Source organism: Sturnus vulgaris, chromosome 3 (assembly GCF_052056855.1).
Source record: "Sturnus vulgaris isolate bStuVul1 chromosome 3, bStuVul1.hap1, whole genome shotgun sequence".
In the NCBI taxonomy this organism is placed as follows: Eukaryota; Metazoa; Chordata; class Aves; order Passeriformes; family Sturnidae; genus Sturnus; species Sturnus vulgaris.
The window spans coordinates 6,355,159-6,366,191 of NC_142245.1; the positions used below are offsets into that span (position 1 = coordinate 6,355,159).

Below are 11,033 nucleotides of genomic sequence, written 5' to 3' on the forward strand. Positions count from 1 at the left end.
AAGGTGTTTTGTGTACTGGAAATATTGTTTAGTGGAGGAGAGCTGAACCTGCACAGGTGCTGCTCAAATCCAAAGAGGATCAGCACCAGCTTTGAGGAGACCAGACCTCACCTTTTGTTATTAAGGTGGGCTTGGATTTAGGTGCTGGATAAAAAGATATTTATGACCTGGAAATGCACTTGTGTGTGTGAAATAGCTCTACCTCCTGCAGGTGTAGGAGCAAACCTGAGTCAGCTGCTGGTCAGAAGGGCCTGGGAGAGGAGGGGGAGCAAAAAATATTTTTTTTGGAGGTGGGTGTGGGTGCTGGGGCGGCCCGGATGCTGGGCAGGAATAGCTGTGAGCGTGGAGCTTCCTGTGGAAGGGGAAGTGGAGGCTGAGGAACAGGAGTTTGCCAAGAGCCTGTTTGCTCACACCATGGCAAAAGCTGCTGTTGAGGGGCACCAGGTGCTGTGGCTTCTGAGTCAGGGATGTGCTTCCACCTCCTGCAAGGGAGTTCCCTCCCATGAGGGGAATTCTGACATTCCACGAAATAACTATTCTTGGCTTGCCCTCTGATCTAATCACCACAAGAAGGGATGTGCAGGAGAGTGAGTGTGTTGTGTTCCCTTCCCTGGCACAGCCTGAGGGATGCTGAGGCTGCCCAGAGCTGGGTGGCTCCAGCCTTTAATCAGGTCAGCTGTGATCCCAAATAAAACCATCCCGAGAGATTGCACAGGAGGGGATCCAGCCAGCCCCTTGTGCAGGCAGCAGCAGGTGAAATGCTTTCATCTTTTCTTACTCTGTGTTGGCTGCTGGTGCCTCTGGCAGGCAGGGAGGCTGGGAATGGGGGAATCCTCATTTTCCATAGGGAAATAATCTATGTAAATAAAGACTCTTCCCCCTTTCCAGCTCCCTCTGCCACCTTGCTGAGCCTCAGAAACTGGGATATGAGCAAGAGCAGTGAACGTCAATTTAAATGCCAAATCATGCTGCTGCTGCTGCTGCTGTTTGGGTTTTCTGCTTGGCGAGACACTAAAACAGGTTGTGTTGCAACAGTCCAGCAGCTCAGGGGAGTATTTTGGGCGTTATTTGCCCACTCATCTGCCACGTGGCTGGCAGGTTCCACCCCACAGGCATCAGAAATCCCTGTGCCTTGCACAAGGGCTGCAGAAAAGGGGAACTGTGGTGGGCACGTGGAAGTGACCAACACGCGGTGACCGGACACTGTTGCTACAACCCCAGACGTTCAAGGCTTTGCTGGGTGTTGGCCATTACAAACTTTTTCAAAAATACAATTTAAATCTACTTCAGATCCTCCTGTCAGCAGTATTTCAACTTCTCTGATCCCTCCCAATTTACTTCTAGGAATGTCTAGGGCCAGCATATCAAAATTTCCCAAATGTTCTCTGTGATGTGGACACACTACAGGGAACTGGACCTGGTAGCAGGAAGGATGTTCAGCAAAATAATTGTATGATTATGAACCTTACAGTGTTAAATATAAATAAATCACTGGAATGTCCTGAGAAGCAGCCCAGAAATAGCAGAATAGCTGAAGAGGGGTGAGGTACAGTGACAGAAGAATACAATTCCCAGCAGTTAGGGTGAGGTAACGTTGGTGCTTGGAGGAAGCAGGAACAGTAGAAAAACCATGAGTGGTGCTGTGGCTCCTGAGCAGGAAGTGTTGGCTTCACCTCTTCCCGCTGTTGGCAGCTGAACTCCTCCCTTGAAGCTTCAGTTCTCTTTGTGACTTTTTCTGAGTTGAGTTTACACCTTAACAATGGCACCAGCGAGGGGGGAAGGTGTCACATATGAGCCAGGCAGGAAGTGCAAGACAAGGTTTTAATCATTAAAAGTTTATCAATAAGCTCTTATATACACATAGTTATACACAAAGTGGTTCACGAGTCCCTCAGCTTGGAGAGCTGTGCTGGTGAGGCCTTTGTCAGCTCACAGACACTGTTCCCATGGGAATGCCAGGAATTTGGCCTCGGGGGCTTTGCTGTCCTCAGCTGGGCACTGAGAGGAGCCCGTATTCATCTGCTGTATCCAGGATTTTACAGATGACTGGAGACTCCACCTGGAACACAGAGACCAAACGATTAACTCAGCCCTGCAGGAATCCTGGGGGAGAGTCACTGGGAGAAAGGGGCCACCTTAAACACACCTGGAGATGGGCTCCAGTACCAGCCCTGACCTCAGGGCGTGTCTGTACCTACCCCAAGGATGTATTGGCAAGAATGAGGCTCCAACATGTAAATGGTGACAGCGTGAGGGGAGTCTGATTCTTTACATCTGGGAACAGGAGAAATTGGAGGGTTATAAGTAGGCAAGAAGCACACAGTATTTCACTGCTGTCTGCAGCATTTCATTAAGTTAACAGATACTGCCTTCTGAGCGTTGTGACAACAGAAGCAGCAGGAAAGAGACACAAAACATCATTTTGTAAAAGTCCACTTACTTCAATTTCACAGTCACCTGCCTTGGCTTGTCTGTCAAGTCACAAACATCTCCATTTCCATAGAAATGAGACACCATCCTGCCAGGAAAGTTCAGAATGGAAGAGGTTGGAAGTATTCAACACAGTTTTCAAGCAGGCAGTTCAGTGGTGCAATCCAGCACCTCATCATTGGTCAAGTATTTAATATACAAATAGTAACAAATATACATTATTAGACTATATATTATCGCAGTATTATATTATATATATTATTATATTATATATATTATTGTATTATATAGCAATAGGGGGTATTGCAATTACTGCAGGGGGAAAGAGTTGCTCAGTGCTGAAAGATTTTTCTCTGTGCCATATCCAAAGTGCTGAATTCCTCATCTGTGATGTTGACTGGGGGGCAAACCTGCACAGGCTACTCTTGGCAGTTTATTTTATCTGTCCACAACCCAAACTGCCCAGGGCTGGGTTGGTACCTGACTGTCTGGGTGCCATCCTCTCGCAGGTAGAAGGTCCTGGCTGCGTTTTTCCTCGACCACTCGATGTGCTCCTCCTTGCTCCACGTCCCCACCACCACCGAGGTCTTGCCAGTCTCCTTATCCTAAAACAGGAAAAACCGATCACTACAGAGGATTGTATTTCCTTAACAGGAATGTTGGAACCCTTAGTCACTGAGAATTTTAAACTTTCTGTGCTGACAAGCACTAACCTCCAAAAAAACCACTACATTTAACCTGAGGCCATGAAAAAAGCTTCCAAAATTAAATAATAAAATTAAAATTTTAAGTGTGCAATTTAAATAAAAGTGTGTAATACCACATAGTAAAAAAGCAAAACTTAAACATTTCAAAATATAATAATATATATAACAACATAAAAAATTTTAAAAGTTTGTCCTTCTTTTTCACCTTCTTCTTCATAAATCTAATTAATATTTTATAATTAAATTTCAAAATCCACATTACAAACCACAAATGATTAATTATTCAATTAAAAGTAAAAATAATTTAACTATCATTTCTTAATTAAACAATTTATCCTTAAAAAACCTCCATTTTTAGTTTATTAACTTAAAATACTATAAAACTCACAACTTAGGAAACTATAATATAAATAAAAACAAATAAATTCCAAACAAAAAATACCACCTTACACATTTAATTCCAACCCTAATTAAAAAAAAAAATGCAAAACAAGAACTTAAAGGAGCTACCAGAGCTCTCTGCACACACCTCGTGGTACTGGTGGACGTATTTTCCATAGCAGAATTCGTATTTCCACCAGCCAACACCCTGGGGAGAGGAACAACCTCAGTGTTAAAAAGAACCCCTAAAGCAAACGGAACACCCCAGAACAGACCCCTCCATTTCCCCCCCAGACTCTAAACCAGGTGTTTCAGCTGTAAAACTCCATTCTGTTAGTTAATGAAAATCCAGGCTAATTCTGTTACCTACTTTCATTTCACTGTCTGCTCAAATAAACTGAATTTCAACAGAAGAGCTGAAGATAAAAATTAAACAAGCACATAAATTAGGATGTATTCCACGTGGCTTTGCTGCTCACCCCATGGAAGCAGTAGGAGCCACTGAGGAATTCCTTGATGAGCTGCTCATCGGTCAGTTTGGAGATGTGGGTTGTCCCCACTGTTAACAGCTGGTGACTCCCAACAGCCACAGGCTTGTGGATGGAAGAGAATTTCTCTTCTTTCGTTGAAGGCATTTCTTCCTGCAATTAAAGGATACAATGAAGTCCCCTACAAAATCTTACAAGTTATATGAAGTTACTGAACACTGAAGCAGGTCGGCTGTTTTGGTCAATTTTAGCTGGAAGAAAATTCCAGTCAAACCCTTCACGCATTTGTGAACTGTAGGCTACAAAATTTAAATCAGTAGCCCACACTTGCTTTGTTTTCCTTCCAAATAGGGTGAGTTACAGATGGTTTCAACAAGCTTAAAGACCAATGAGAGACTGACATCACCTCACAAAATGTGTTAAAGGTGGAAAGTAAATGAAACAAATCCTACCTCCTTAACCCTCCTGAAAGGCATCTTCAGCATTTCCTGCTGTTTCTCCAGCTGTTCCAGGTTGTGGGGTTTCAGTGGGGATCCTGGCAGGGACTGGCAGAAGATGTCATTCACAGGGGAAGCCCTGAACCTGCCCAGCGAGGGAAGAACACGTCACTGTTACACCTTCAAGCACAGGGATCAGCTCAGTGCTCTGAGTTTCTGGATCTGCTGCTGCTCAGGTGGTGCAGGTGCTTCCCTGGATGAGATTCCAGGTGCACAGGGAAAGCCCCAGAGGCTGAGGCACTGCTCGGGGCTGTTTTGGGAGCACACAACAGGAGAAAAGGGCACTGAACTTGGAATTTGGGTTGTGATCCCTGTGATGTCACTGGGCAGCATTCCCAGGCTGCCACCTCCACCTTTCCTTTTATACCAAGGTGACATAAAGGGGGGGAGTAATGATCCTGTGTGTTTATTTTCAGTGTTTCCTGCTGGTGGCCAGGAACCCTTCCAGGCCTTCCCTCTGGAAGGAGGCAGCAGCTGCAGATTTTATCCTTATCAAGCAACAGAACAATTGCCCTGTGCACTTTCTGTGGTTTTTTCCTACTGCTACAGAGGCTTAAAAGGCTCTCACAGTAAACAGATTAACAGTGCCACAGATAAGTAAAGCAGATAACAAAGATAGATAAGCAAACCCATCCACATGAGAAAATTTACAGTGGATGCCAAACATTAAAAATAGCAGCACTTAGTAACTCCAACTGCCAAGTGTTTACAAAATGCAGGATTTTGCCTTCAGACCTTGTGGCCTGTTTCAGATCACTGATTAAATACTCACTTGTTCCAACATCTGTGCAAATCCAGGCATACTGTCCATTATCCCCCCTTGTCTGTATGGCACATTCCCTTTGCAGTTCTCTTTACACCCCTTGGAAGGTCCAAAGACTCAGGGGGTTCCCTCAGATACGTGGTACAGTTCAGAGAAGGGGAGGAAACAAGAAGCCTACACTTAATTTTTGGAAAAAAAAACCACTCAAAGTGTGAATTATCCCTATGTAAATGACTTCTAGAGAGCTCCTCATGGGAGGAGCTAAAATCAGGGTTAAGGTTATGGTTGGAGAAGATACTTTTGGTTTTATAGACTTTTAAAGTGGACACACGTGGTATCTGCAGTCTTCAAATACCATGAAGATTCTTGAGATTCCCTCAAGAAATCAGAAACGAGGAGGAGACAGAAGTGTTGTGAGCACTGTACCGGTATTTGGGGTGGCTGTGGGCACTGTATCTGAATTTGGGGTGGCTGTGGGCACTGTACCTGAATTTGGGGTGGCTGTGGGCACTGTACCTGTATTTGGGGTGGTTGCACAGCAGCGGGGTCAGGATCACCACCTCATACTCGCAGGTGGTGACTTCTGCCACGGAGAGGATCTCGTGCTTGGCCTCAGGGTGGCAGATGTACATCACAGTGCTGGACCTGGGCAGGTTCTGCCTCAGGCTGCAGGGAGTGCCATTGCCCAGCTCCACGGGGTAGTAGGGTGTCATCTGCCCTTCAATGTTCTTTGTGGGGATCTGGGTGAGGGAAAGGAACAGGTCAGAACCACAGGAGAGCTCCTGAGACTCCCCTGGAAAAAAAAAAATGTTACTCCTGTGCGCAGAGCCAGCATTGCCAGGTTACAATCAGACCCTGTGTGGCTGGTCAGTGTTTCAGACCTGTCCTGGGTCTGCCCAGGCTCATTACCTGCAGCATCAGGCCCTAAAGAATCCAAAAAAATCCCTGCCAAGTCACCCTGGCACCTGCACTACACCTTTCAGCATTCCCAGTTCAGGCTGCTCCTTATCCAGAGGATCCCACACCACCCCTGGCTGTGGCTAACAAAGTTAATGGTGTGTACAAAGTAAATATAGACAAAGTACATCCCACTGTGTCACACCTTCCACTCCTCTCTCTTCAGGTTTGTTCCTTCCTGTCTCATCCAGCTCCCTCTTTAAGACCTTAATTCCCTAAAGGGGTAAAGTCTATCCTAGAAGCAGCTGGAGCTCCTGGCTTCCCAAAGTGCCCAAACCCACAAACTGACTCTTTTTTACCTTTTTGAGCTACTGAAGGTTTTCAGTGCTGAACAGACAGGGGTCTGTGCTAAAAGACAGAGGTGCTTTGTGGGGTCAGCACACTCCAGGGATCCCAAGACCTTTGCAGGGTCAGGACATTCCAGGGATCCAGGACCTTTCTGCCCCTCACCTGCTTTGGCCTTCAAGCCACGTCACCCCATCCCAGGCCACTGACTCCTCCTAGAAACTGCTCAACCATGAGTGAAGACATTCATGAGATTAAAGAACCAACGTGCCCTTTCCTGATAAGAGATTCCAGGAAATTCTGACATGGTAAGTGCATCGTAAATACTGCCCAAGAAAAAGGCAATAAAAGACTTCATTTCCCCTGAAGCTGAAGGAATAAAAGCTGCACTGCAAAACACTTTGTTTACTTGGCTTTCCAAAAGGCCACTGCCACCAGAAAAGGCTATGTTCTGTCCCAAAAATTACTTTCAAAATGCTCCCCAGGCCTGAGTGTTGCTGAGATCACTAATCAACCATCACTCTGGGCTATTCTAAAGGCCACAGGCACAAAAATTTCATTTCAATCTGAAAATGAAGGGGAACTGGCAGTAAGGTCAAACCTGCTCTAACTCCAGCGTGCTTCAGGTATTCCCATTGTTTTGCTACAGAATCAGCAACTCAAGAGCTGAGCTTTGGGGCCTAAAGAAGTGGGGAAGTTCTCTAAGGGGAAAGGGAAACACAGAGTATTATGGGATGGGCTAGCAAGTCAGCTCCATCTCTTGGAGATTTTGTGCTGTAGGGCTTTGTTAAGTGTAAGTAATTTGAGTAGAGAGACTAAATACATTTTCTGAGCTGGGACTGATAATTAAAAGCAAAAGAAGTGAGGCTCAGGAACAGTTTCATTTCTTGATATTCATTATGGGAGGGGATTAATTACATCATCTTATTGTTAGATTGGATATTAGGAAGAAATTTCTCCCTATGAGGGTGGGGAGGCCCTGGCACAGGTTGCCCAGAGAAGCTGTGGCTGCCCCAGGATCCCTGGGAAGTGCCAAGGCCAAGCTGGATGAGGCTTGGAGCAACCTGGGATAGTGAAAGGTGTCCCTGCCCATGGCAGGTAGCACAGGATATCTGAGGTCCCCTCCAACACAAACCATTCTGGGATTCTATGATCATATATAAATTGCCTCCACTACTGATGGCAGAAGTTAAAACAGATGTTTTTCACTTGCCTCTTTTGCACCGTCTTTGGAATTTTCCTTCTCTTCTTGATCTAGGGAATAATTAAGAACGAGGTAAGTTTGTGCACTTGGAATAAAATGGGATTTCACAGAGAAGTTTTTTCTGGTCTGTGTATTTGCTGGTGTTTTATACACTGCCAAGAGCCACTTGCAGGTGCAAAAGAGGAAAGAAAGGAAATAACCAGTGATCTGAGGCCCACAGCAAGCAAAATACACGTCAGGTCATCACAAAAGCACCTGGGGTTGGTAGGACAGGCCAAACCCAGCCCTGACACCAAGGCAGGGCTGGAGAACACGTCACTGCAGCTGTTTGGGAAGGGTGGGAATTGGACAGGAAACAGGCAGGTGCTTTGGAAGGAGCAGGAGCTGCCAGATGGGAAGCAGGGAAAGGACACAGGACACAAGGGGCAGAGGGACAACAGCCTGACAGACTCAGCTATGGTGATCTGAGGCACCATCACAACATCCAGCCCCACAAAATGGGTGACTGGAATCAAACATTCCATGTTCTGTGCAGCAGCAGGACAAGGCACCTCTGCACCCACTCCCCCAGAAAGGCCAAACAAGGCAGGTTCTGAACCCCTGTTTCTTTCCAGGGCTAACTCAGGGCTGCAGCCAGGGATCCAGAAGTGGGATGAACAGCACTAAATCCCTCCCAGGAGACTGCAGCATTCCAGGTAATCACTTCTAGGAAAACAATGGTGTCCACCTTTTACACACTAGCCTAGAATGAAACAAACACCCCAGCCTAGGTGGTGTTTTTCTATTCTGTTTCTGTTCTCCCCATCAACCCCGAATGAACACCTAGTCTGTGGATTTGGAAGACTTCTCTGAACTAATTTACAGGCAAAAAATGCTCCAGAAATCAGTTATTCTAAACTGCTCTTGGAGTCTGGGGCTCAGCGACCTCATTTCCAGCCAAGTCCCACTCTAGGCACTTGAATTTTTCTGAGGATCTGTGCCAGGTTCCCTTAAAAAAGGCTCTCAAAACTGGTCAGACAGGACTAATTAAAACCCAAGAATTCCATTAACATCAGCAGAATGAAATAATCTAAAACACACCTGGTTCTGACAACGGGTTCTTCATTATCATATTCCCCAGGTAGTATTCTTGGATGTTTATTTTCTACAGTCAAAACAAACACCAGTTACCACTTTCCAAGCTTTTTTTCAGGGGAATTCAAGCCTGCTGGAGGAGTTCAGCAGGAAGGTGCCAGTGGAGAAGGGTGTTGTGAGCAGCCTACCTGCCCTGTTTCCTTCTCCTCATGGTACTGACGGATATGTTTCCCATGGCAGACCTCGTAAGTCCAGTAAGATTCAATCTTAGAAATAAAACACATTTTAAAAATTATCTTTAGATGGATTTACACACCACAAAACCACCCAAATGTTGGCTTTTGCAGCAAAATGCTGGAGCAGCCTCAAAAACAAGAGCACAGCGAGTGGTCTCACTGTTGCCCAAACAAACATACCAGAGAAGACTTCCCTGATTTTCACACAGATAAAATGCAGGGGAAAAAATTAAAGAGAATAAACCCACATTTTTAACTGCTACCATAGCAACCCATTTATCTGAATTCTGACATCTTTAATCACACAGAATTTTGTCACCAATATTAAGACATAAAGTTGTTTCACGCTGTATTAGTATCTCATTTACTACCCCAAACCTTGACAGGGACTGGCCTGCAACCTTTTAATTGGCAATTAACGAACAAGACAGAATTAACATACTCTATAGGAACAGCTGCTTTGCTTAAAGAGAGGCTCCAGCAGTTCCCCTGGAGTAGGACCCTTATAGTCCTTTTCTTCTTCCTGCAACAAAAGGATATTTCATGTTAAAACTGACAATGTAAAGACTCAGCTAGAGTTTATATTTACAGAATAATTCGCCTGAACTCACCTCGTTGCCACTGGCTATCAATGGCAGGAGACACTTGTACTTCTCTTTATCCACAGTGGTCATGATGATGTAATTGTCCTCCTTGTACAAGACACCAGTGGTCGGCTGAGAAAACAACCAACCCACAGATCAGCCAGGCAGGGGCTTTTTAATGCTACTCATTAGAAATACTCCTGAATTCCTGAGTGGTGATCTAGAGCATTTCCCGGGACTTAATTATACCACAAGCCCGGGGTTTGGTGGTTAAGCTGGTTGGGAGTTGCTTGCTGCTGCCTTCGCTTTGGTCCTTCAACTTCCAGCCATATCCCTGATCTCCTCGATTCCTGTCTCCCTCTAGATCCCCGCACCCCTCCAGATCCCCAGATTCCTTATCCTCTCCAGATCCCCTCTACGCTCCCCCATTTCAGACCTTTATTACAGCCCCCAGCCCCAGCCATGCCCCTTCACCCCCAGCTCTCCCCATGCCGCTCTCAGCACAGGATCCCCCGGGATTCTCTCCCGGCTGCCGGGCTCCCTCCGGCGGCGGACCAGCCCCACCCAAGCCCCTCTCGGAGGGCTCAGAGCCCCTCCCCGGCCGTGCGGACCCCGCGGTACCGACCAGGCTGAGCTCGGTGCCGGGCCAGTTCACCCTGAACGGGATGTCGTCGCTGAGCTGCGGGAGCGCTCGGCCGCCCTCGGCCACCGCCGCCACGGCCGCCAGGAGCCCGCAGAGCAGCGCCGGGGCCGGGCAGGGCGGCCGCAGCCCGCAGCCCCTCCGCGGGGCCGGGCAGGGCGGCCGCAGCCCGCAGCCCCTCATGCCGGCCGGCGGCTCCGCCGAGGCCGCGCCGCGCCGCCGCCACGTCGGCTTCCGGCAGCTGCGATCAACAACCGGGGCAGCGCCCGCCGCGGGCAGCGGCATCCGGGGCAGAGCCCGCCGCCCAGGTGAGGGGACGGGCGGGAACCGGGCCGCAGACGGACCGGGAGGGAGGGAGGGAGGGAGGAATGAGAGAGGGAGTGAGTGTTTGTACACAGGGAGAAGTGTGAGGGAGCGAGGAATCCGAATGAGGAGTGTGAGGGAGAAGTGGGGGTGAGAGGAGAAGCGTGAGGGAGTGAGGGAAGGAGGAGTGAGTGTTTGTACACAATGAGGGAGTGAGTGAGGGGGGAGAGGTGTGAGGGAGTGAGGAATTTGGATGAGGAGTGTAAGTGAGGGAGTGAGTGTGAGGGAGAAATGGGAGGGAGGGAGTGCGAAATTTGAGTGTGAGGGAGAAGTGGGAGTGAGGGGAGAAGCGTGAGGGTGTGAGGAGGGAGTGAGGGAAGGAGGAGTGAGTGTTTGTACACAGGGAGAGAGTGAGTGAGGAATCTGAGGAGTGTAAGGGAGGGAATGAGTGTGAGGGAGAAGCGTGAGGAGTGTGAATGTGGGA

General features: G+C 47.5%; 1 protein-coding gene across 2 annotated transcripts; it reads right to left on the reverse strand.

The window, feature by feature from the left end:
• Nucleotides 1–1,807: 1,807 nt before the first annotated feature.
• Nucleotides 1,808–10,546, reverse strand: ERLEC1 (endoplasmic reticulum lectin 1). 2 transcript variants are annotated; one of them, XM_014895014.2, is made up of 14 exons: nucleotides 10,232–10,485; nucleotides 9,634–9,738; nucleotides 9,465–9,545; nucleotides 8,975–9,052; nucleotides 8,793–8,856; nucleotides 7,722–7,762; nucleotides 5,783–6,006; nucleotides 4,459–4,588; nucleotides 3,998–4,159; nucleotides 3,667–3,726; nucleotides 2,911–3,035; nucleotides 2,441–2,518; nucleotides 2,199–2,274; nucleotides 1,808–2,059 (listed from the first exon to the last, which is right to left on the reverse strand). In XM_014895014.2, the coding sequence occupies exons 1-14, from the start codon at nucleotides 10,427–10,429 to the stop codon at nucleotides 1,988–1,990; spliced, it is 1,494 nt and encodes a 497-aa protein (XP_014750500.2). In that variant the 5' UTR covers nucleotides 10,430–10,485; the 3' UTR covers nucleotides 1,808–1,987. The 2 variants fall into 2 exon arrangements, with proteins under 2 accessions (XP_014750500.2, XP_088016927.1); XM_088160801.1 differs by lacking the exons at nucleotides 7,722–7,762; nucleotides 8,793–8,856 and having other exon boundaries at nucleotides 10,232–10,546.
• Between the last annotated feature and the right edge of the window lie 487 nt (nucleotides 10,547–11,033).

What these genes read in the sequence shown, in the direction of transcription:
- ERLEC1 (XM_014895014.2), bottom strand. Translation starts at nt 10,429, where the DNA reads ATGAGGGGCTGCGGGCTGCGGCCGCCCTGCCCGGCCCCGCGGAGGGGC. An exon ending in AAAGCAGCTGTTCCTATAGA is followed by an intron (nt 9,053 to 9,464) that starts GTATGTTAATTC and finishes TTTATTTCTAAG; the next exon opens with ATTGAATCTTACTGGACTTA. An exon ending in CAGGTGACTGTGAAATTGAA is followed by an intron (nt 2,275 to 2,440) that starts GTAAGTGGACTT and finishes TCCTGTTCCCAG; the next exon opens with ATGTAAAGAATCAGACTCCC.